The 25,397-nt window shown below is 43.5% G+C and overlaps 1 protein-coding gene across 1 annotated transcript in view; it reads left to right on the top strand.

Annotated features, from left to right (window-relative positions):
* The window catches only part of chm (lysine acetyltransferase chameau), a 92,073-nt gene that overhangs the window by 34,395 nt on the left and 32,281 nt on the right, over positions 1-25,397 (top strand). Inside the window, exons 6-9 of the mRNA XM_076205127.1 lie at positions 499-855; positions 6,903-7,184; positions 14,688-14,782; positions 18,188-18,343. Coding sequence (XP_076061242.1) covers positions 499-855; positions 6,903-7,184; positions 14,688-14,782; positions 18,188-18,343 — 890 coding nt within the window. The remainder of the gene's footprint in view (positions 1-498; positions 856-6,902; positions 7,185-14,687; positions 14,783-18,187; positions 18,344-25,397) is intronic.

The raw sequence follows: 25,397 nt of genomic DNA, 5'->3' as shown, positions 1-25,397 counted from the left end.
ATTCCTTAGTCTCTTCAATTTCTCTTCCATGTGTGGCCCTTCCTCTTCCACCATTGCCTGTCCCCTTCCTCTGCCTCATCCTTTGTCCCCCATCCTCTGCCCTCTCCTCTAACCCCCTCCTCTATCCTCCTCCTCTATCCTCCTCCTCTGTTCCCATATGCTTCCCGCCTCTGCCCTCTCTTCTGCTTCCTATTCTGTCTCTGCCCTCTCCTCTACTCTTTCTCTAGCTCATCCTTTGGCTTCTCCTCCTCCTCCTCCCATTTCCATCCTCCTTTCCCTTCCCATCCCTGTTCCATCCTCTGTCCACCCTCCTTCCATACCTTCCCATCTCCCTTCCATCTCCCATCTCCTCTCATCCTCCTATCCCCCTCCCATCCCCCTTCAATGTTTCTTCTCCTGCCTTGTGTCCCTCTTCCTCCTCCTCCTCCTCCCTCCTCATAGTTGTATTCAAACATTGATGTATGCATTTTGAGAATATTTGTTATTTTTCATGTGCAGCCCCGGGAGCAGCAACAACACCAGGAAATGAGAAGTCATCACAGAAGAAAAAGTCCATTTTTAGTCCAGACAATAGCAGTGATTCGGAAACAGAAAGTAAGAAAGGACCATCAAAAAAGGCTACTTTGAATAAGACAGCTCTAAATAAACCATCTTTAAACAAAGCAGCCATAAATAAAGCTACTATGAATAAAACGGCTTTGAATAAGGCAGCGCTTAGTAAAGGGCCTTCAAAAACTGCAGCCAACCAGAAGCAAACTCCACAAAATCAGCCAAGAAAATCAGCCAGGAAGGTGTCAGAAAAGTCATCAGAAAAGTCGTCTGAGTCATCCACAAACTCTTCCACAGCATCATCAGGTAAGAATAAACTGTAGAGCTGCTGGTGATAGTTTAAGCAATCTCTGATTGTTGGTGGATAGAGTGAACTGCTTCAATGAGCAAGAAAAGGAAGGAGTACAAGAAGCTGAGAGAGGAGTGGGAGGAAGTGAAGGATAGAGTAGGACTAGGAGTGGAGGAGGAATGGGGATATTTCAAGGAGGGAGTCACATGGTGTGCAAAGATGGTGTGTGGAACAAGGAGGATGGGAGGAAATAGAAGGAAGGGTAGTGAATGGTGGGATGAGGAAGCAAAGAAGATAGTAGAAGACAAGAAACAATCATTCACAGTTTGGTTGCAAAATAGGATGATCGAATCATATGAGAGGTACAAAAGAAAAGAGGAGTAAAGCACAAAATAAAGGAGGCAAAAAGGAGAGCAGATGTGAAGTGGGGTAAGAGTGTGACAGAAAATTTTGAAAGGTGAATCAAGTACTGTAGAGATTGAAGGTAAAAGGTGCAGATGGAGATGGAAGAGACGGCAATAAGAGGAAAAGTGTTTTAGGGAGTTGCTAAATGTGAAGGAGGATAGGGAGGGAAAGGTAGTTGCAGTGGGAAGTGCTAAGAAAATGACAGTGATGAATGAGCTAAATGGAGGAGAAATAAGAAAAGATGAGGTGAAAGCAGATATTAAGGTGATAGAGCAGGTAAGGCACGTGGATTGGATGGGTGTCATGCAGAGTGGTGCAGTGATAGTGGACTGGCTGGTGAGGTTGTTAAATGTTTGTATTAAAGAGGGTAGAGTGCTGATGGATTGGAGAAGTGCCTGTATATTTCTGTTTTACAAGGGAAAAAGGGACAAGTGTGAGTGTAATAGTATCAGAGGGATCAGTTTGTTGAGTGTAGTTGGAAAGTCTTATGGGAGGATTAGGAGAGGAACAGAGGGAGTAATTGGTGAGGAGCAGTGTGGGTTTGGGACAAGTAGGGGTTGCATGGTGGGGCAGATATGTGAGAAAGCTTTAGGAAAAGGTAAGGATGTTTTTTGGGCCTTTATGGATTTGGAAAAGGTTTATGACAGGGTAGACAGGAAGGCACTGTGGGAGGTATTGCAGATATATGGGATAGGAGGAAAGCTGTTAACCCCTTCCATATGGTGCCGCACACGTAGGCGTCATGGACTTAGATCTCGGTGGCAGCAACCAATGCCAGCCGTACGACGTGTCGTAATAATACTCGCATCATAAAATATAGTCACCGCTTATATCGATCGTTCTCTCTTCACCCGTGAATTTTGATAACCATAGAAAATGCGATTACAAAAGAATTAGAAAGAATGTCATTATGGAGGGGCGACTACAATAAATATAATCAAGACGCCGATATGGCAGCCTCGCGAATACACTCGCTCCCCATGACGCCTACGTGTGCGGCCCCGTATGGAAGGGGTTAAGAGCAGTTGAGAGTTTTTGCGAGAGTGGTAGGGCCTGTGTTGGAATTAGAAATGGAGAGAGGGAGTGGTTTGAGATAAAGTTGGGACCTTGCCAGTGATGTGTCATGTTGCCATGGATGGGGAGGTGCGAGAGGTAAATGTAAGGGTAATGGGTCAGGGATTGGACATAGATAAAGAAAATGAAGAAAACTGGAAGATAAGCTAGTTGTTGTTTGCTGACAATGTTGTGCTTGTAACAGGATCAGAGGAGGGATCAAGGTAGTTAGTGATGTAGTTTGGGAAGGTGTGCAAAAGAAGGAAGTTGAAGGTAAATGTGGGTAAAAGTATGTGTTGAGGTGTACAAAAGGAAAGAATGTCAACAAATTGGAAGTGAGTGTTAAGGGAGAAAGACTGGAGGAATTAGAAAGCTTTAGATACTTGCATGCGAATGTGGTGGGAAAGGGAGGAGTGGAGGTGGAGGTAGCATATAGATTGAGAGAAGCAAGTAAATGCCTTGGGGGATTTAAAAGTGTAATGAGAAATAGACATTTGGGAATGGATAGCTAAGAGGAGATTGTATGAAGGAGTGATTGAGTGAAGGAGTTTAAATGTGTTTGAGATGAAATGCCTGAGAAGCATGATAGGGGTTACTAGGCTGGATAGGGTGAGAAATGAGGAGGTGAGGATGAGAGAGGGCGTGGAAAGAGAGTTGGGAGATAGAGTTGATGAAAGAGTATTGGGATTGTTTGGACACATGGAAAGAATGAGTGAAGAAAGATTAGTAAAAGAGGTGTGGAAGGCAGAGGTGGAAGGAGTGAATATGAGGGGCTACCAACCAAGGATGAGATGGATGGATGGGGTAAAATGGGGCATTAGGAAAGTGGGGGAATGTCTGTTAAAGATGGGATGAGTGAAGAATGGTTGTATGTGGATGATGCTGTGATGCATGGAAGGGAGTGGGTGGGTGATTGGTGGGGTGAAGGAATGTGTGTGAATGATATTTTGATGCAGCCCCGTCTTTTCCTTGGAGAGGGGGGTTGCCAATTAAATGAAGCGGCCTTGCCGTGGATGTGCTGTGTCTTGCAGCATTGCTTCTGACCCAGGGCAGTGGGCAAGATGCAGGGATGACCCGTCATCCAGGAGGTGCTAAGATAAGAGGGAGAGAAGTAGGTGGAGTGGAGTGGAGTATGTTAGGGATGGAATGGGTGGGAGTGGTTTCTATGCTTGTTTTTTGGCTACCTCCCTTGTAAGGTGGAAAAAGCCTTTGGTGTATGTATGACTTAGGATCTCTCTGGTAAGGGAGAAATAGCATTTAGCATATGTATATATGAATGTTTTTGCCATGTGCTGAGAATTTGTATCCCACAGGGCTAAACTGGTTTATGATGCCCATCTATAACCAGAACCTTTCACTTAAAGTTAACTGTCTGTCATCATGCTTAATTTCAAAATCATCTGAAATCTGAACTAGCACCATCACCACAGGCAGATCATCTTCTCCTCCTCCTCCTCTGCCTCCTCTTCTTCCTCCTCTTTCTTCTCCTCCTTCTACTCCTACTCCTCCTACTCCTAGGGCTTTCTCTTGAACTTGTATTTGTGATCTATTTTTGCATTACTTGAATGTTAGATGCCTTTTTACTCGGCCACAAGCTATTTACCACAATTTGGAACAAAGAAGTGCCCACTGGCCAGATTAAATGGTCATCCTCTTCCACTGGACAAAATTCCTAAAGTACTTGGTTTTACATGTGACACACATGTGGTCTTCACCCTACACAAAAAAGGACTTTATGATGATAACAACTAAATTTAAGAAGTGGAACACTGCAAGCATGGAAAACACTCATCTCTATCTATACACAACTCATATTTTTATCTATATATCAAGCCCCCCCTCCCCCCAATATAAGGGAGATAGCCAAGTCATAAGGCAAGTGCCCACTCCCACCCATTTTAATTTCACCCTTTCCTCCCTCTCATTTTAGGTTCTCATGTATCACAGGTCATCCCTGTATCCCCCTGGGTCAGAAGCAATAAAGCAAGTCACTTCACATTCACAGCAAGACTGCTGCACATCATGCAGAAAAAAGAGAAGATAGGATAAATCCCTTTGAGCTGCATTAGAATATCATTCACATGTAACCACCTCCTACCCTTCCTCCCTCCCCCTCCCCCTTCCTTGCAATATGCAACTCATAATAACTACAATTAACTCCTCTTGGGATTGTGGTATCCTAAGAGGAGTTAATTGTAGTTCTTATGAGTTGCATAGACTTAATGCACTTAAGTCAATCACTGGAACAACATTTGGACAAAACAAAGAAACTAATACAACAATATACAAACAATGCATATGCTCAGTGATGAATTATGCGAGTCCTGCATGGGCTCCTAATCTCAGTGAGACACACCACAACACCCTTCAAATCATACAAAACAAAGCCCTAAAACGATTACAGGCTGCACAAATACAACACCTACAGACCATTTACACCATGAAACAAAAGTCCTCAAAGTCAAGGACCACCTCGACATAAGAGGCACAAAAACACTTGCTGCAGCCACCACAAACACATCACACCCGCTACACTACATAGCAGAACACCCACACACACCAAGAAACATTAAAACAACACCCAGAGACCTGTATCACACACACATGCTCTCTTTTCTTCCTCCACAGCCACCAAATACCAGCCTCCGGAAACATATTCATAATCATATCACTCACCGCTCCATTAACACACTGAAAGACAACACACTGCTGCATGCCAGACCCCCTGATATCCACCCTTCTGAATCCTCTCTCCCACAAAAGGACAGAGTCCACCTGGCCAGACTGTGGTGCGGCCACCACCCAGCACTTCTAAGCTACCAGAAGAGGCTGGACGACCGCATTGTGAACAGCTGCCCAGGATGTAACACTTCACCCCATACCATACAACACATAATGGAAGACTGCATTATACTCAATCATGCACGCAAACAACACAACATACACTCTATAAAGGATTTGTGGGAAAACCCAGTTTTGGCTGTGGCATTCCTTGGGGAGACGGGACTGCTCGGACAGACAGTCTAGGGAACGACAACAACAGCTCCTCTTGGGGATTGGTGCCACCTGCGTAGAGCCAGTGGCCAGGGCTGGTTGCTGCCGTTTGGCCCCCAACTCTTGGGGTTGGGGGGTGGTCCCACAACGTAGATGCTGCAGCTCCAGGATGTAACACTTCGCCCCATACCATACAACACATAATGGAAGACTGCATTACACACAGTCATGCACACAAACAACACAACATACACTCTATAAAGGATTTGTGGGAAAACCCAGTTTCGGCTGTGGCATTCCTTGGGGAGACGGGACTGCTCGGACAGACAGTCTAGGGAACGACAACAACAACTAAAATTAATTATCTCTACATTATTGTACCCAACAGTTGAGAAAACAAAGACTCCTACAAACAGTGCAAACTAAGTCATTTGTAATGATAACTGGTTGTACTAAAACAACACTATTAGAACATCTATGTACATTCAGAAATGAGTTTTCCCCATAGAGCAGCAAATTAGCGTGAGTAGCACACGAAGCTATGCAAAAACCTTAAGCCCATCTCTCACATCACACTACACAAACTCAGCCCACCAAGTATAACCTGGGGAAAGACAAAGACAAACACAAAAAAAAAAAAAAAAAAAAAAAAATCAGTAGCATTTTACTTGCACATCTACTATCTATCTATTTATATACCAAAGGCTTTTTCCCCTGTATAAGGGAGGTAGCCAAGTCCAAAGACATATACCCATTCCCAACCATTCCACTCTCATCCGTTCCCCTTCTACTAGTTGAGTGATATTCCAGCATCTACTAGCTGAGGGGTATTATTGAGAAGTGTGTTGGAGGAAAATGTTGTGATGCATGAGGTGGATTGGACAGGTGAATGGGGGTGAGGTAGTGTGTGTGAGCAAAAATTTTGACGCAGCCCGAAGGGATTTCTCCCCGTCCTCTCCTTTATATGGGGAAGGAGAGGGGGGGTCGCCGATTTAACCCCTTCCATACGGTGCCGCACACGTAGGCGTCATGGGGAGCGAGTGTATTCGCGAGGCTGCCATATCGGCGTCTTGATTATATTTATTGTAGTCGCCCCTGTGTTTTTACATTCTCTCAAATGTGCCCTGAATCCCATTCTCTGTGGTATTCAAAATTCGCGGGTGAAAGAGAGAACGATCGATATAAGCGGTGACTATATTTTATGATGCGAGTATTATTACGACACGTCGTACGGCTGGCATTGGCTGCTGCCACTGAGATCTAAGTCCATGACGCCTACGTGTGCGGCACCGTATGGAAGGGGTTAATGAAGCGGCCTTGCTGTGGATGTGCTGTGTCCTGCGACACTGCTTCTGACCCAGGGCAGTGGACAGGGTGCAGGGATGACCCGTCATCTAGGAGGTGCTAAGATGGGAGGGAGGGTGGAGGGGTGTGGAGTGTTTTCGGGGATGAAATGGGTGGGAATGTTTTTGTGCCTTGTCCTTTTTGGCTACCCCCCTTGTAAGGGGGAAAAAAGCCTTGGTATATGTATGTATGTATGTATGTGTTGGAGGAGGGATCCTCCGTGAATCCTCCTTTGGTTTGAACTTTAAGAAATTGATTTGTTTTGCAGATAGTGATAGTGACAGTTCTTCCAATTCATCGGCGGTGTCTGCACCTACCAGCAGTAAGTCTTCACCTGAGAAGAGCAAAACTTCCAAGAGGATTAAAAGTGCTTCCAAAGCTTCTATCACTACAGACAGTGAGAAAGATCAAGAGGAGGATAGAGAAGGAGAAGAGGAAGAAGAAGAAGAAGAGGGTCCTAGGAAACTGGTAACAAGATCCTCAAGTGTGCGGACCAAAAGAAGTTCTCTTTTGGGAATCACCAAAGGCACAGACTCTGATTCAGAAAATGGTAATACAGTATATATAGATATGTCAATATAATGTATTCTATTTAAGACTGGAAAAAGTGGATATTTTTAGAAACTTGGGTGTGAATGTGGCAGGAAAGGGAGGAGTGGAGGTGGAGGTAGAATGTAGATTGAGAGAAGCAAGTAAATGCCTTGAGGGATTAAAAAGTGTAATGAGAAATAGACATTTGGGAATGGAGGCTAAGAGGAGATTGTATGAAGGTGTGATTGTGTCAACAGCACTGTATAGGGCAGAAACATGGAACATAAGAGAGGAGTTTGAATGTGTTTGAGATGAGGTGTCTGAGAAGTATGATAGGGTTTACTAGGTTGGATTGAATGAGAGACAAGGAGGTGAAGAGGAGAACGTGGGTGGAAAGGGAGTTGGAAGATAGTGTTGATGAAAGAGTATTGGCATGGTTTGGACACATGGAAAGAATGAGTGAAGAAAGATTAGTAAAAGAGGTGTGGAAGGTAGAGGTGGAAGGAGTGAACCTGAAGGGGTGACTAAGGATGAGATGGATGAATGGGGTAAAATGGGGCATTGGGAAAGGGGGGGAATGTCTGTTGAGGAAGGATGGGAGAGGGCAGAAGATAGGGGTGAATGGAGAATGGTTGTGTATGGATGATGCTGTGATGCATGAGAAGGAGTGGGTGGGGGATGGGGGGTGAGAGAGTATGTGTGAAAAATAAATTGACATAGCCCAAAGGGATTTCTCCCCATTTTCTCCATTTCTGCATGAGGGGACAGAGAGGGTGGGTTGCTGATTTAATGAAGCGGCCTTGCTATGAATGTGTTGTGTCTTGCGACACTGCTTCTGACCCAGGGCAGTGGGCAAGATGCAGGGATGACCTGTCATCCAGGAGGAGCCAAGATAAGAGGGAGGGAAGAAGGTGGATGGGAGTGGAGTATGTGGGGATGGAATGGGTGGGAGTGGTTTTTATGCCTTTGTTTTTTGGCTACCTCTCTTGTAAGGGGAAAAAGCCTTTGGTATATGTATGTATTTAAGTCCTCTTAAATAAAAGAATAATACATACATATACCAAAGGCTTTATCCTCCTTATAAGGGAGGTAGCCAAAAAACAAAAAGACATAAAAACCATTCCCACCCATTCCATCCCCAATACACTCCACTCCCCTCCACCCTCTACCCTCCTTCTTATCTTGGCACCTCCTGAATGAACATATATATACATATACCATTGGCTTTTTCCCCCACTACAAGGGAGGTAGCCAAATTCTAAGACATAATCCACTCCCACCCATTTCATCCCCACATACTCCACTCCTATTCACCACCCCTCCCTCCCTCTTTTCTTGGCTCTTCCTGGATGACGGGTCATCCCTGCATTTTGCCCATTGCCCTGGGTCATAAGCAATGTCGTAAGACACAGCAGATCCACAGCAAGGCTGCTTTGTTTAAATGTCAACCCCTCCCTGCTCTTTCCCCTCATGCAGGAAAAGAGAAAATGGGGAGAAAGTCTTTCCCATTCTTATATGTTATTTTGAAAGTAATAAAAAGATGTTTTGGAAAGAAATTAAGAGAGGAAGAGGAGGCGAATCAAGTAGAGAAGAAAAGGTGAAAGGTGCAGATGGAGAGATGATAATGGAGGAGAAGGCAGTAAGGGGAAGATGGGCAGAATATTTTAGGGAGTTACTAAATGTGAAGGAGGATAGGGAGGGGAAGATAGATGCAATGGGAAATGCTAAGAAAATGAGAGTGATGAGTGAGGAAAATGGAGGAGAAATAAGGAAGGATGAAGTGAAGGCAGCAGTTAAGATGATGAAAGCAGGTAAGGCACCTGGTCTGGATGGATGCCATGCAGAATGTCTTAAAAATGGAGGTACAGTGATGGTGGACTGGTTGGTGAGGTTATTTAATGTTTGCTGGAGAGAAGGTAGAGTGCTGGAGGACTGGAGGAGTGCCTGTATAGTTCCACTTTACAAGGGAAAAGGGGACAAGTGTGAATGTAGTAGTTTCAGAGGGATTAGCTTGTTAAGGGGGTACGCGACACCTGGGGGGGTGAATTTGGTCAAGATATGGCATTTTTCAAAACTGTGTTCAAAATGTTCGTATACCACTTAGAAATAAATCCCGACAAATAATTTTCCAGCCGCGCGCAATTTAAAGGTCCTGGGTGAGGTTTAAAGGGACAGATTTAAAGGCGCAACCCACACTAGAGGGAGGCGTGCCACTTAGGACCTTCAGGCGCAGCGAATAACATTGAAATTTGATTGAATTTACACTCGCCCAGTGTATCAACGGCCAATACGATTGTGGAGGGGAAGGGAGGAAGGTGGAGGGAGAATATTTCGCCAACTTTGTGCGAAACTAAGCGTTAGTTCCCGGCTAGCTCTGAAAAGGGAAGTACGCATGTCTCATGAGCTCTCATTGCAATCTATTACTTTAGCTAGTACATATTACTCTTTAGTACAGTCATCATGGGTAGCAAAAAGAACAAAAGAACATCACAATGACAAAAAACAGCAGTTAAAGATGGCAAGCAGTCAAAGACGACTAAAGATCTCACCACCTCTCACTCCACCACCGCCCTCACCTGCACCTCTGTGACGGTGACAGAGGTAAAGGACAACATTAGACTAAACAATTCAAAGAGGAAGATTAAATCCAAAGAAGAAAGCAAGAGGAAATAGATCAAGGCTATACAGGAAGAAGAAAGAAGAAGGGACATCATATGATGCTGGAGGGGGTGCCCTACCAACATATATAGGCGAGGGGAATCTGATGAGGAAAGAGAAGGTGCCCACTACTGGAAAATAAACCTCTTTCCAATGATTTAGATACCCTGAAGACCCCCAGCAGAGAGGTTTCATATGAAGAAACCGCCAAAGGTGCAAAAAAGCAAATTATATGATGTTGTCTGTGCGTCGTCACTACTGTGACATACTTATACTTTAGTTTTTCAGTATTTAAAGTACTTATAATTAAAATATGTTGATAATTTTTACTGTACTTATTATATAATAAGAATTAAGCCATGAAAAAATCAGTCAAATTGGTGAAACTATAAGCAAGTTACAGATATATTCATATTTCAAGTTGCCATATCTCCGTTCGATATTTTTCTACTTTTTTTTTAATCATAAAAAATCTAATATACATCAGATTTAGATGAAACTTACAGGGAATATTACTTTTAGTAACTGCTAGGGCCGATCCTTCGAATATTTTGAATAGGATGAAAGAGTTCGGAGTAATAATGGAAACGAGCAAAAAAAAATTATTTTTCACGATTTTTGCCAGACATTAAAATTGAAATGCCTGTATGCAAAAGTATAAAGGAAATTGTTCAATTACTCAATGACCGGCCCTAGGTGTGCCTACTGACTAATCATAGCCAAAATATAAAACAAATTGGTCCACGTATTATGGTGCTGTGCACTTTTAAATGTCGCTACTGGTATACGTACATGTGTACATACATCATTCTGCTTCACCTAAAATGTAGGCAATATGGATACCTATTTACCTGAGTAAAGAGCTGAAACTTCTCAGGTAAATAGGTATCCATATTGCCTACATTTTAGGTGAAGCAGAATGATGTATGTACACATGTACGTATACCAGTAGCGACATTTAAAAGTGCACAGCACCATAATATGTGGACCAATTTGTTTTATATTTTGGCTATGATTAGTCAGTAGGCACACCTAGGGCCGGTCATTGAGTAATTGAACAATTTCCTTTATACTTTTGCATACAGGCATTTCAATTTTAATGTCTGGCAAAAATCGTGAAAAATACAATTTTTTTTGCTCGTTTCCATTATTACTCCGAACTCTTTCATCCTATTCAAAATATTCGAACGATCGGCCCTAGCAGTTACTAAAAGTAATATTCCCTGTAAGTTTCATCTAAATCTGATGTATATTAGATTTTTTATGATTAAAAAAAAAAGTAGAAAAATATCGAACGGAGATATGGCAACTTGAAATATGAATATATCTGTAACTTGCTTATAGTTTCACCAATTTGACTGATTTTTTCATGGCTTAATTCTTATTATATAATAAGTACAGTAAAAATTATCAACATATTTTAATTATAAGTACTTTAAATACTGAAAAACTAAAGTATAAGTATGTCACAGTAGTGACGACGCACAGACGACATCATATAATTTGCTTTTTTGCACCTTTGGCGGTTTCTTCATATGAAACCTCTCTGCTGGGGGTCTTCAGGGTATCTAAATCATTGGAAAGAGGTTTATTTTCCAGTAGTGGGCACCTTCTCTTTCCTCATCAGATTCCCCTCGCCAATCTATGTTGGTAGGGCACCCCCTCCAGCATCATATGATGTCCCTTCTTCTTTCTTCTTCCTGTATAGCCTTGATCTTTTTCCTCTTGCTTTCTTCTTTGGATTTAATCTTCCTCTTTGAATTGTTTAATCTAATGTTGTCCTTTACCTCTGTCACCAACACAGAGGTGCAGGTGAGGGTGGTGGTGGAGTGAGAGGTGGTGAGATCTTTAGTCGTCTTTGACTGCTTGCCATCTTTAACTGCTGTTTTTTGTCATTGTGATGTTCTTTTGTTCTTTTTGCTACCCATGATGACTGTACTAAAGAGTAATATGTACTAGCTAAAGTAATAGATTGCAATGAGAGCTCATGAGACATGCGTACTTCCCTTTTCAGAGCTAGCCGGGAACTAACGCTTAGTTTCGCACAAAGTTGGCGAAATATTCTCCCTCCACCTTCCTCCCTTCCCCTCCACAATCGTATTGGCCGTTGATACACTGGGCGAGTGTAAATTCAATCAAATTTCAACGTTATTCGCTGTGCCTGAAGGTCCTAAGTGGCACGCCTCCCTCTAGTGTGGGTTGCGCCTTTAAATCTGTCCCTTTAAACCTCACCCAGGACCTTTAAATTGCGCGCGGCTGGAAAATTATTTGTCGGGATTTATTTCTAAGTGGTATACGAACATTTTGAACACAGTTTTGAAAAATGCCATATCTTGACCAAATTCACCCCCCCCCCCAGGTGTCGCGTACCCCCTTAAGTGTAGTTGGGAAGGCTTATGGGAGGATCTTGATTGAGAGGATTAGGAGAGGAACAGAAGGAGTAATTGGTGAGGAACAGTGTGGATTTAGGACAGGTAGAGGTTGTGTAGATCAGATTTTTGTGGTAAGACAGATATGTGAGAAAGCTATAGGAAAGGGGAAGGATGTTTTTTGGGCCTTTATGGATCTGGAAAAGCCTTACGACAGGGTAGACAGAAAGGCACTGTGGGAGGTTATGCGGATATACGGGATAGGAGGAAAGCTTCTGGGAGCTGTCAAGAGTTTTTATGAGAGTAGTAGAGCTTGTGTCAGGATTAGAAATGGAGAGAGTGAGTGGTTTGAGGTAAAGGTGGGACTTCATCAAGGATGCGTTATGTCACCCTGGCTGTTCAACTTATACATGGATGGGGTAGTGCGAGAGGTAAATGCAAAGGTAGTGGGTCAGGCATTGGAGATGGTTAAAGAAAATGGAGAAAAGTGGGAGGTGAGTCAGCTGTTGTTTGCGGATTACACTGTGCTTGTGGCAGTATCGGAGGAGGGATTGAGGAAGTTGGTGACAGAGTTTGGGAGAGTGTGTGATAGAAGAAAGCTGAAGATAAATGTGGGTAAAAGTAAGGTGATGAGATGTACAAAGGGTGAAAGTGGCAGTAATCTGGAAGTGAGCATTAAGGGAGAGCAACTGGAGGAAGTGGATAGTTTTAGATACTTGGGTGCAAATGTGGCAGGAAAAGGTGGAGTAAAGGTGGAGGTAGAATGTAGATTGAGAAAAGCGAGTAAATGCCTTGGTGGATTAAAAAGTGTAATGAGGAATAGAAATTTGGGAATGGATGCTAAGAGGAGACTGTATGAAGGAGTAATTGTGCCAACAGCACTGTATGGAGCAGAAACATGGAACATAAGAGAGGAAGAGAGAAGGAGCTTGAATGTGTTTGAGATGAAGTGTCTGAGAAGTATGATGGGGGTTACTAGGCTAGATAGAGTGAGAAATGAGGAGGTGAGGAGGAGAACAGGGGTGGAAAGGGAGTTGGGAGATAGGGTTGATGAAAGAGTATTAGGATGGTTTGGACACATGGAAAGAATGAGTGAAGAAAGACTAGTAAAAGAGGTATGGAAGGCAGATGTGGAGGGAGTGAACATGAGGGGACGTCCTAGGATGAGATGGATGGATGAGGTGAAGGGGGCTTTGGGGAAGAGGGGAATGTCTGTTGAGGAAGGATGGGAGAGGACAGAAGACGGGTGAATGGAGAATGGTTGTATATGGAAGATGTTGTGATGCATGAGGTGGAATGGATGGGGGGTGAGGTAGTGTGTGTGAGCAAAATTTTGACGCAGCCCAAAGGGATTTCTCCCCGTCCTCTCCTTTATATGGGGGGACGGAGAGGGTGGGGTCGCCGATTTAATGAAGCGGCCTTGCTGTGGATGTGCTGTGTCTTGCGACACTGCTTCTGACCCAGGGCAGTGGACAGGGTGCAGTAATGACCCGTCATCTAGGAGGTGCTAAGATGGGAGGGAGGGTGGAGGGGTGTGGAGTGTTTTCAGGGATGGAATGGGTGGGAATGATTTTATGCCTTTTTCTTTTTGGCTACCTCCCTAGTAAGGGAGGGAAAAGCCTTGGTATATGTATATATGTATGTATGTATATGTTATGATGATGGGTAGAGAAAGGAGATGAGGAGGAGAGTACTGGTAGAAAATGAGCTGGCAGATAGGGCAGATGTAAGAATACCAGGATAGTTTGGGCACATAGAAAGGGTGAATGAAATAAGACAAGCCAAAAAAAAAAAAAAAAAAAAAAAAAGTGTGGAAGGCAGAGGTGGATAGAGTGAACCTGAAAGGTAGACCAAGAATGAGATGGATGGGGTGAAAGGGGGTTTGAGTAAAAGAGGAATGTCTATTGAGTAGGGAAGGGAAAAGGCAAGAGATTGGTGTAAATGGAAAATTAATTGACACGGCCTGAATGGATTTCTACTCGTCTTATCTATTTCCACGTGAAGGGACAAGGAGGGAGAGTTGCCATGTAAACGAAGCAGCTGGCCCCGCTGTGGATGTGCTGTATCTTGCTGCTTTGCTTCTGACCCGGGCACTGGGCAGGAGACAGGGATGACCCTTCGTCCACAAGGAGCTAATAGGGACATGATTGATGGATGGGGGTGGGTGGGTGCATGCCTTGGATGGCCACCTCCCTCCTTTTGGTATATACTTATATTTACGAAAGATCTCTGAGAGATGCAGGGGAATATTACCAGCTGCCTAAAGGCCCTAGATTTCTAGTACAGAAATATGATTATGCAGACTTAAAAGTGAGAAGTCTGTGATATTTAACCTAGTCAAAACCATCACCTCAGCACCATGTATTCTACTGGTCAGGGGAAACATTAGTTGCTGCCAGCCATCAGGGACTGAATTACCTTTGTACTCACAAAGGTAGATCAATGTTGAATGTGCCAAAGTAGTATGTGTACTTAACTTTCTGTTTTTCCTTAAGGTAAAGGCCGTCGTAGTAGAGGAGGTCCAAAGAAGCCAAGCAATGCCCCTACGAAAGGTGGAGCCCGTGCCAAGACTAAAAAACCTATTCCACAAGTGAGTAATAGTAATAATTATGAGACTAAGAATATGTAGAGGAGTGAACAGGAGGGGGTGACTGAGGATGAGATGGATGGATGGGGTAAAAGGGGCATAGAGAAAGAGGTGGATGTCTGTTGAGGAAGGAAGGGAGAAGCAGAAGATAGGGGTGAGTGGAGAATGGTTGTAAATGGATGATGCTGTGATGCATGGAAGGGAGTGGGTAGGGGATGGGAGGGGTTATTGAGTGGTTATGTGTGAATGATATTTTGATGTAACCCTATGAGATTTCTCCCCATCTTCTCTTTTTCAGCATGAGGGGATGGAGAGGGGGGGCGTCACCAATTAAATGAAGTGGATGTGGATGTGCTTTGTCTTGCTACATTGCTTCTGATCTAGGGCAGTGGGCAAGATGCAAGGATGATCTGTCATCTAGTAGGAGCCAAGAAAAAGAGGGAAGGAGGGAGTGGTGATGAATGGGAGTTGTGTGGGTGAAATGAGTGGAAATGGTACATACATACATATACCAAAGGCTTTTTCCCCCTTACACAGGGGGTAGCCATAGTGGAAATGGAATTATGCCTTTTGATTTTGGCTACCTCCCTTGAAAGGGGGAAAAAGCCTTGGTATATGTATGTATGTATGAATATATATTTGGAAGAGGAATGAAAATGTTAAGTATTCAGACATAACTTATACTATGCAGCATTTGTTATGGTTTTTTGTATACTAATTGCAAAAGAAGTGGCAAAGTCAAAGCACACACTCACTTCATATTATAAAACCCATTTAACACCCCTCCCATCTCAACACCTCTCGGGTGAAGGGTCATCACATCATGACCCTCCCTCCATTTCCATTTGTGAATAAAACAAAGCAGACAAAGAGAAATCCCTACAGGTCATCAATTTATCATCCATTCACAACCACCCTCCACATAATCTGTCTCTAACCCTTCTTTCTGCCTCCCCTAGATTCAGAGTCTGTCCCATACAGTATTGTGGACACAATTACTCCTTTGTACAGTTGTTTCTTTGTGTTCATCCCCCTAATGCTTATTTCTCATGACATTTTTTATTTCCCCAAGACATTTACTTGCTTCTCATGTTCTCTGGTAACCCCCACTCCTTTCTCTTCAACATGTGACACAAAATATTCATAGCAGTTCACTTCCTCTAACCTCACTCCTTGAAGACTTATCCCCACGTGACTCCTGACCCCAAACTTGGACACACCCTTCCCTTACAGTTTGGTTTCATTCAACACTAACACATCCATCTTTTATCTTATGAACATACTGTCAATATCTTCCATTTTACTCTCATCTGTACCACATCTATCTACATTTAATGGCCATTTACTAAGGCCCTTGTATACCTCGGCTTTTCATGGTACAGTGAGTCCTCCTTATACGGTAATTCTTTATCTGGTAAATTCACAGTTAGGGTATTTGGTAATTACTACCCTCGATTCTATTTACGGTAAGATAAATTCACAGATATGGTATCTGCTAGATATTTTGAAGAGGAAAGAGCAGAGAGAAGGTAAGTCTGCCATATCCTATTATTACATATTATAATGGGTTTGGTATACGGTAATTTCAATTTGCGGTAAGGTTTTCAGGAATGCATATGTACCGTATAACGAGGACTTACTGTAGAAAAATGCAGGTTGGAGGATCCCAAATTCCCTCAATCCATTCCATTGTAACATCGCCTGTGACAAGCATGGCAGCCTCCTTCTACCCATGACAGAGAGATCAAGAAGTGTTTGAGTCATAAAAGTGTTGAAGAAGAGGCTGAAGGGTGACATCATAAGGGACAGCAGTAATACAAAACTATCATCATTCCTTAATGAATAGATAGAGATTATAAACTCTTAATGCAGTGGAATGATGGGCAGCTATGGTCCAGAGGGATGCTCACAAACAATCCCAAAAATATTGACTATTACCTTGCAGTCAGTACCCCAGTATGAGGTAGAGATTCATACATACATATACCAAAGGCTTTTTTCCCCTTACAAGGGAGGTAGCCAAAAACCAAAGGCATATAAACCACTCCCATCCATTCCATCCCTAGCATACTCCACTCCCCTCCACCTTCTTCCATCCCTCTTATCTTGACACCTGGATGATGGGTCATCCCTGCATCTCACCCACTGCCCTGGGTCAGAACCAGTGTTGCAAGACACAGCACATCCACAGCAAGGCTGCTTCATTAAATCAGTGATCCCCCCTCTCTGTCCCCTCATGCAGAAAAAGAGAAGATGGGGAGAAATCCCTTTGGGCGGTGTCAATTTATTTTTCACACATACTCCCTCACCCCCCATCCCCCACCCACTCCCTTTCATGCATCACAGCATCATCCATACACAACCATTCTCCATTCACCCCTATCTTCTGTCCTCTCCCATCCTTCAACAGATATTCCCCTCTTTCCCAATACCCTATTACCCCATCCATCCATCTCATCCTTAGTCACTCCCTCATATTCACTCCTTCCACCTCTACCTTCCACACCTCTTTAACTAATCTTTCTTCACTCATTCTTTCCATGTATCCAAACCATCCCAATACTCTTTCATCAACCCTATCTCCCAACTCCCTTTCCACCCTCATTCCCCTCCTCACCTCCTTGTCTCTCACTCTATCCATCCTAATAACTCCTGTCATACTTCTCAGGCACCTCATCTCAAATACATTCAAACTCCTCTCTTCCTCTCTTATGTTCCATGTTTCTGCACAATTACTCCATACAATCTCCTCTTAGCATCCATTCCCAAATGTCTATTTCTCATTACACTTTTTATCCCCCAAGGCATTTACTTGCTTCTCTCAATGGGAAAACACTGTGGCAGTATTCTTTCTCCCCTTTACAAGGGAGGTACCCAAGTCAAAGGCATGCATCCACTTCCACCCATTCCACTCCCATCCACCATTCGTTTCCCTCGCATCTCCTTGTGGATGAAGGGTCATCCTTGTCTCCTCCCTACCACCCGAGTCAGAAGAAATACAGCAAGAAATGGCACATCCACAAAAAGGCTGCTCCATTTAAAAGCGACCCCCCCCCCCCTACTCAGTCCCCTTATGTGGAAATTAGAGAAGATGGAGAGAAAGATGCTGGGGAGCAAATTCCTTTGGGTTGTGTCAAAATATTATCCATATACAGTCATTCTCCACTCACCACGATCCTCTGCCTTCTCCCTTCCTTTCTCAACAGACATTCCCCTCTTGCTCAAAGCCCCTTTCACCCCATTCATCCATTTCATCCTCGGTTGTCCCCTCAAGTTCACTCCCTCCACCTCTGCCTTCCACCTTCTTTAGTTGATCTTTTGCAAATGAAAAAATGGAATTTTGTATGTGATGCTTTTTTATTTTCAGACCATTTTGATGAAAGATTAATTTGCATTCTGGTTTGGCAGGACATTTTGGAGAATATTCCTCTACCACCCATAGAAGATCGCAAGTGTCCAGTGGAAGGCTGTGACTCATCGGGGCATTTGAGTGGTGCTTTTGATAAACACTTCACAGTGGAAGCATGTCCCATTTTCCACAATTATTCTAAGGAACAGTGCAAGGTAGGTATAGAAATTAGAGAAAACATTCTGTAAGGATGGTAGTAGGTGGGAGTAAGAATGAAGGAAATTGATGTAAGACATGAACAGGAGGACTGGAAGAATTTGTAATAAGTTACAATGGTAAAGTATGCCATTAGGAGACCATTTGGGTCATAAAATGACATGCATTATTCACCCATGCCTATATATTATGGTTAAGGTGGAGCCTGTATACTATTCATTACATCTCTGGGTCAAAGTCTTTAGGTAAAAAATTGTCAAGTAAGGAACAGTAGTCAAAATTGACGAAGAGAAAACTAGGGAAAGGTTGGAAATCAGGGCTGCACCTCCAAATGTAGGTGAGAATGGTGGTTCCATCTCAGGACCCCCACATGTAGGTACCCATCACTGGTCTTTCTAAATTTCTATTCTAATCAAATCTGAAGGTAAGTTTCAGTACACTTCTCTGCATAATATGTAAGACAGTCCTATTCCTGTTTGTCTCCTTTGAATATTGTAGGAGAGTGCATTTGAAAAAGGATCTTTATCATTAATTAATAAGGAATCATTAATTAATAAGGAAGAAAAGGAGGAGTACAAGAAGGAGCTGAGAGAAAAGTGGGAGGGAGTGAAGGATAGAGAAGAACTAGGAGTGAAGGAGGAATGAGGATGTTTCAAGGAGATGGTGTGTGGAACAGGGAGGATGAGAGGAAATAGAAGGAAGGGTAGTGAGTGGTCAGTAGTGGTGGGATGATGAAGCAAAGAAGGTTGTAGAAGAGAAGAAATGAGCATTCACAGATTGGTTGCAAAATAGGATGAGAAAATTATATGAGAGGTACAGAAAAAAAGAGAAGTGAAGCATAAGATAAAAGAGGCAAAAAAGGAGAGCAGATGTGAAATGGGAGAAAGTATGACAAAATTTTGAAAGTAGTAAAAAGATGTTTTAGAAAAAAGAAAATGACCGTGATGAAAAAGAGGAGAAATATGAAAAGATGAGGTGAAAGCAGTTAAGATGATGAGAGCAGGTAAGGTATGTAGGTTAGATGGGTGTCATGCAGAGTCCAAAAAAAGGGAGGTACAGTGCTGGTGGACTGGCTGGTGAGGTTATCTAATGTATGTCTAAAAGAGGGTAGAGTGCCAGAGGACTAGAGGAGTGCCTGTATAGTTCCACTTCACAAAGGAAAAGGGACAAGTGTTAGTGTAATAGTATCAGAGGGATCTGTTTGTTGAGTGTAGTTGGGAATGCTAATGTGGTTTTGATTGAGAGGATTAGGAGAGGAACAGAGGGAGTAAGTAATTGGTGAGGAACAGTGTGGGTTTGGGACAGGTAGGGGTTGTGTGGATCAGATAAATGTGGTGGGGCAGATATGTGAGAAAGCTATAGGAAAAGGTAAGGATGTTTTTTGGGGCTTTATGGATTTGGAAAAGGCTTATGACAGGTAGACAGGAAGGCACTGTGGGAGGTTTTGCAGATATATGGGATAGTAGGAAAGCTGTTAAGAGCAGTCAAGGGTTTTTACGAGAGTATTAGAGCCTGAGTTAGAATTAGAAATGGAGAGGGTGAGTGGTTTCAGGTAAAGGTGGGACTTCACCAGGGATGTGTTATGTCACCCTGGCTGTTCAATTTATACATGGATGAGGTGGTGCGAGAGGTAAATGCATGGGTAGTGGGTGATTGGAGACAGTTAAAGTGGAGAAAATTGGGACATAAGACAGTTGTTGTTTGCTGACGACACTGCGCATGTAACAGGATCAGAGGAGGGATTAAGGAAGTTAATGACGGAGTTTGGAAAGTGTGAGAAAAAAGGAAACTGAAGATAAATGTGGGTAAAAGTAAGGTGATGAGATGTGCAAGGGAAGAGGATGGTAGCAGATTGGAAGTGAGTATTAAGGGGGAGAGAATAGAAGAAGTGGATAGCTTTAGATACTTGGGTGTGCATGTGGCGGGAAAGGGAGGAGTGGAGGGGTAGGTAGAATGTAGATTGAGAAAAGCAAGTAAATGCCTTGGTGGATTAAAAAGTGTAATAAGATATAGATATTTGGGAATGGATGCCACGAGAAGATTGTAAGGACTGATTGTGCCAACAGCACTGTATGGGGTAGAAACATGGAACATAAGAGAGGAAAGGTATAAATGTGTTTGAGATGAAATGCCTGGGGGGTATGGGAGGGATTACTAGGCTGGATAGAGTGAGAAATGAGGAGGAGAGTGGGGGTGGAAAGGGAGTTGGGAGATAGGCTTGATGAAAGAGTATTGGGATGGTTTGGACACATGGAAAGAATGAGTGAAGAAAGACTAAAAGAAGTGTGGAAGGCAAAGGTGGAAGGAGTGAACATGAGGGGGCAACCAAGGATGAGATGGATGGATAGGGTAAAAGGGGCATTGGGAAAGAGGGGAATGTCTGTTGAGGAAGAAAGGGAGAAGACAGAAGATGGGGTGAATGGAGAATAGTTATGTATGGATTGTGCTGTGATGCATGAGAGGACAGAAGGGATGTTGCCAATTAAATTAAGTGGCCTTGTTGTGGATTGCTACATTGCTTATGACCCAGGGCAGTGGGTGAGATGCAAGGATGACCTGTCATCCAGGAGGAGCCAAGAAAAGAGGGAGTGAAGGACGTTGAATGGGAGTGGAGTATGTGGGGATGAATTGGGTGAGTTTGGATTTATGCCTTTGACTTAGGCTACCTCCTTTGTAAGGGGGAAAAACCCCTTGGTATATGTATGTAAACTTTTATCCCACCATCGGAAAAGAAGACACTAATGTCGAAAGTTCTGTTTATTTCAATCACTAACTGTGATCCTCTTCTGCAGAATGAGTACATAGTAGAAGACATATACATTTATACAAAAATGTGAGGTGAGAAAAAGGAACAAGGGAAGAGCTCAGGTTACATGACCAACGCTCTGCGGGTTTTGTGAATTTTTGTCCCCTTGGAGTAATTAAGGTTGGTTGACAGCTGAGGTGGTAATGCAGTCAGGTGACCATTGGCAATTTGAAATATTAAGATTAGGGAAATATTTAATCAGGGAAGACTCGATTATTTTCCTTCTAAAACTACATTTTGATTTATAAACTATTTCATCATCATTCCAATGTATGCGGTGATCTTTATTTGCAATGTGCTGAAATACTGCGGAGCTAAAATGAGTTTTCATAAATCTACTCCCCACTCTACTTTTAAGCACAAATGGGATAACAAATATATATAATTACCTTTTAATAACTCTATAAAAGAAATGTCCCAATTATTACCAAAAGAAAATATCAACGTTATCCTCAATTATCCTAATACTTTGCTCAGAAAAATAGTTAATGTACACCATAGACCATCAAGTGACATCAGCCCAGGTGTTTATAAGTTGCCAATACCCCGTCTGGGGTATTGGCTGCTTGTTATTGTGGCAAAGTAGCATGCAGTCGATACTTTAGGGTCTATATGGGGCGCCCCTACGGACCAGAGCCACACATCATTTTGTCTATGATAGAAGAAATTCTGTTCATAGAGAAATGATGACACTTTTATACTACGACTGTCCCTCCGTTATGCTGTCCCCCAACCCCTTGTTGCTGTCCTGTACCATTTCTCTGAGTATTCTCTTTCTGTGATGGGGGAATTCCCTGTGGTGGGGGAAAAGAATACTGCCACCAAGTTTCCCACTTGGATCGTAAGAGGCGAGAAGAAAGGGACGGGGAGAGGGACTAGGCATCCTTCTCCCTGTAGCCCCAAGGGGCAGATTCCTAAAAAGCAAAGGAAAGGCATAAGGGGTGCTGGAGGGCCTCGGGCCAGCACCCTAAGGTTTGGGTCTTTTAATGTGCGTGGATGTGGTACAGATGAGAGTAAAAGGGAAGAGATAGGTAGTATGTTTGTGAGAAGAAAGTTGGATGTGTTGGCTTTGAGTGAAACTAAGTTGAAAGGGAAGGGTGAATGTAAGTTTGGGAGTGTAAGTGGGAGGTTATCAGGAGTGAAGAGAGGGCGAGGGAGGGAAGGGGTGGCTATTCTAGTAAGTGAGGAGTTAGGTAAAGGGGTAGTGGAGTGGAAGGAGGTTTCCTCAAGGATAATGTGGATGAAGGTGAAACTGGGAAAGGAGATGTGGGTCTTTGTAAGTGCATATGGGCCTGGCAGTGAGAAGAGCATGGAAGAAAGGGAGGCCTTTTGGATAGATTTAAATGAGTGCATAGAGGGTTTAGGAAGAAATGTCAATGTAATAGTACTGGGAGACCTTAATGCTAGGGTGGGAAATGGTCCAATCGATGGAGTGGTTGGGAAGTGTGGAGTTCCAGGAAAGAATCGTAGTGGAGAGTTGATGGTGGAAATGTGTCTAGAAAGAGAGTTGATGATAGCAAATACAGTGTTTCGGAAGAAAGTCAAGTATAAGTACACATGGGAGAGGGTGGTGGAGGGAAGGGTGGTAGATAGAGCGCTAATGGATTATGTAGTGGTAAATAGGATTATGATAGGAAGAGTTAAGGTGTACATGTGCTAAGGGGAGAGGGTGGGGGAATATCAGATCATTTTTTGGTGGAAGGTAAGCTGAGAGTGGAGGATAGATGGAGAAGGAGGAAAGGGACAAAAGGTAGGGAGGTTCTTAGAGTGAACTCCTTGAATGAAAAGGAAAAGGAGAAGGAGTACGAAAAGAAGCTGAAGGAGGAGTGGGAGGGAGTAAAGGATAGAGCAGAGATGGGTGTGGAGGAGGAATGGGGATGGTTCAAGGAGGGAGTCTTAAAGTGTGCAAGGATGGTGTGTGGAACAAGAAGGACAGGGGGGAAATAGAAGAAAGGGTAGTGAATGGTGGGATGAGGAAACAAAGAAGGTTGTAGAAGAGAAGAAGCGAGCATTCACAGATTGGTTACAAAAGAGGACAGGGGAGTCATATGAGACGTACAAAGAAAAGAAAAGAGAAGTAAAGCAAAAGGTAAAGGAGGCAAAGAGGAGAGCAGATGTGAAATGGGGTAGGAGTATGACAGAAAATTTTGAAAGTAATAAAAAGATGTTTTGGAAAGAAATTAAGAGAGGAAGAGGCGGCGAATCAAGTAGGGAAGAAAAGGTAAAAGGTACAGATGGAGAGTTGATAATGGAAGAGATGGCAGTGAGGGGAAGATGGGCAGAATATTTTAGGGAGTTGCTGAATGTGAAGGAGGATAGGGAAGGAAAGATAGCTGCAGTGGGAAATGCGAAGAAAATGAGAGTGATGAGTGAGGAGAATGGAGGAGAAATAAGGAAGGATGAAGTGAAAGCAGTTGTAAAGATGATGAAAGCAGGTAAGGCACCTGGTCTGGATGGATGTCATGCAGAATGTCTGAAAAAGGGAGGTTCAGTGATGGTGGACTGGTTGGTGAGGTTATTTAATGTTTGCTGGAGAGAGGGTAGAGTACCGGAGGACTGGAGGAGTGCCTGTATAGTTCCTCTTTACAAGGGAAAAGGGGACAAGTGTGAATGTAGTAATTTCAGAGGGATTAGCCTGTTGAGTGTAGTAGGGAAGGCTTATGGGAGGATCTTAATTGAGAGGATTAGGAGAGGAACAGAAGGAGTAATTGGTGAGGAACAGTGTGGATTTAGGACGGGTAGAGGTTGTGTAGATCAGATCTTTGTGGTAAGACAGATATGTGAGAAAGCTATAGGAAAGGGGAAGGATGTTTTTTGGGCTTTTATGGATCTGGAAAAGGCTTATGATAGGATAGACAGAAAGGCACTGTGGGAGGTTATGCAGATTTATGGGATAGGAGGAAAGCTTTTGGGAGCTGTTAAGAGTTTTTATGAGAGTAGTAGAGCATGTGTTAGGATTAGAAATGGAGAGAGTGAGTGGTTTGAAGTAAAGGTGGGACTTCGTCAAGGATGCGTTATGTCGCCCTGGCTGTTCAACTTATACATGGATGGGGTGGTGCGAGAGGTGAATGCTAGGGTAGTGAGTCAGGGATTGGAGATGGTTAAAGAAAATGGAGAAAAGTGGGAGGTGAGCCAGCTGTTGTTTGCGGACGACACTGCGCTTGTGGCAGGGTCAGAGGAGGGATTGAGGAAGCTGGTGGCAGAGTTTGGGAGAGTATGTGATAGAAGAAAGCTAAAGATAAATGTGGGTAAAAGTAAGGTGATGAGATGTACAAGGGGTGAAAGTGGCAGTAGACTGGAAGTGAACATTAAGGGAGAGCAACTGGAGGAAGTGGATAGTTTTAGATACTTGGGTGCAAGTGTAGCAGGAAAAGGTGGAGTGAAGGTGGAGGTAGAATGTAGATTGAGAGAAGCGAGTAAATGCCTTGGTGGTTTAAAGAGTGTAATGAGGAATAGACATTTGGGAATGGATGCAAAGAGGAGACTGTATGAAGGAGTGATTGTGCCAACAGCACTGTATGGGGCAGAAACGTGGAACATAAGAGGAGAAGAGAGAAGGAGTTTGAATGTGTTTGAGATGAGGTGTCTGAGAAGTATGGTGGGGGTTACTAGGCTGGATAGAGTGAGAAATGAGGAGGTGAGGAGGAGAACAGGGGTGAAAAAGGATTTGGGAGATAGGGTTGATGAAAGAATATTAGGATGGTTTGGACACATGGAAAGAATGAGTGAAGAAAGACTAGTAAAAGAGGTATGGAAGGCAGATGTGGAGGGAGTGAACATGAGGGGACGTCCTAGGATGAGATGGATGGATGGGGTGAAGGGGGCTTTGGGGAAGAGGGGAATGTCTGTTGAGGAAGGAAGGGAGAGGACGGAAGACAGAGGTGAGTGGAGAATGGTTGTATATGGATGATGTTGTGACTGCATGAGGAGGAATGGGCGGGTGGGTGGGGGGTGGGGTAGTATGTGTGAGTAAATTTGACGCAGCCCGAAGGGATTTCTCCCCGTCCTCGCCTTATATGCAAAGGGGGACGGAGAGGGGGGGTCGCCGATTAAATGAAGCGGCCTTGCTGTGGATGTACTGTGTCTTGCGACACTGCTTCTGACCCAGGGCGGTGGGCAGGGTGCAGGGATGACCCGTCATCCAGGAGGTGCTCAGATGAGAGGAAGGGTGGGAGGGGTGTGGAGTGTATTTAGGGATGAAATGGGTGGGAGTGTTTTTATGCCTTTCCCTTTTTGGCTACCTCCCT

This window comes from Oratosquilla oratoria, chromosome 21, assembly GCF_046742065.1.
Source record: "Oratosquilla oratoria isolate Oo_2021 chromosome 21, ASM4674206v1, whole genome shotgun sequence".
NCBI lineage: Eukaryota > Metazoa > Arthropoda > Malacostraca > Stomatopoda > Squillidae > Oratosquilla > Oratosquilla oratoria.
Note: the sequence above shows the minus strand (reverse complement) of the source record. Positions and strands in the feature narration are given on the sequence as shown.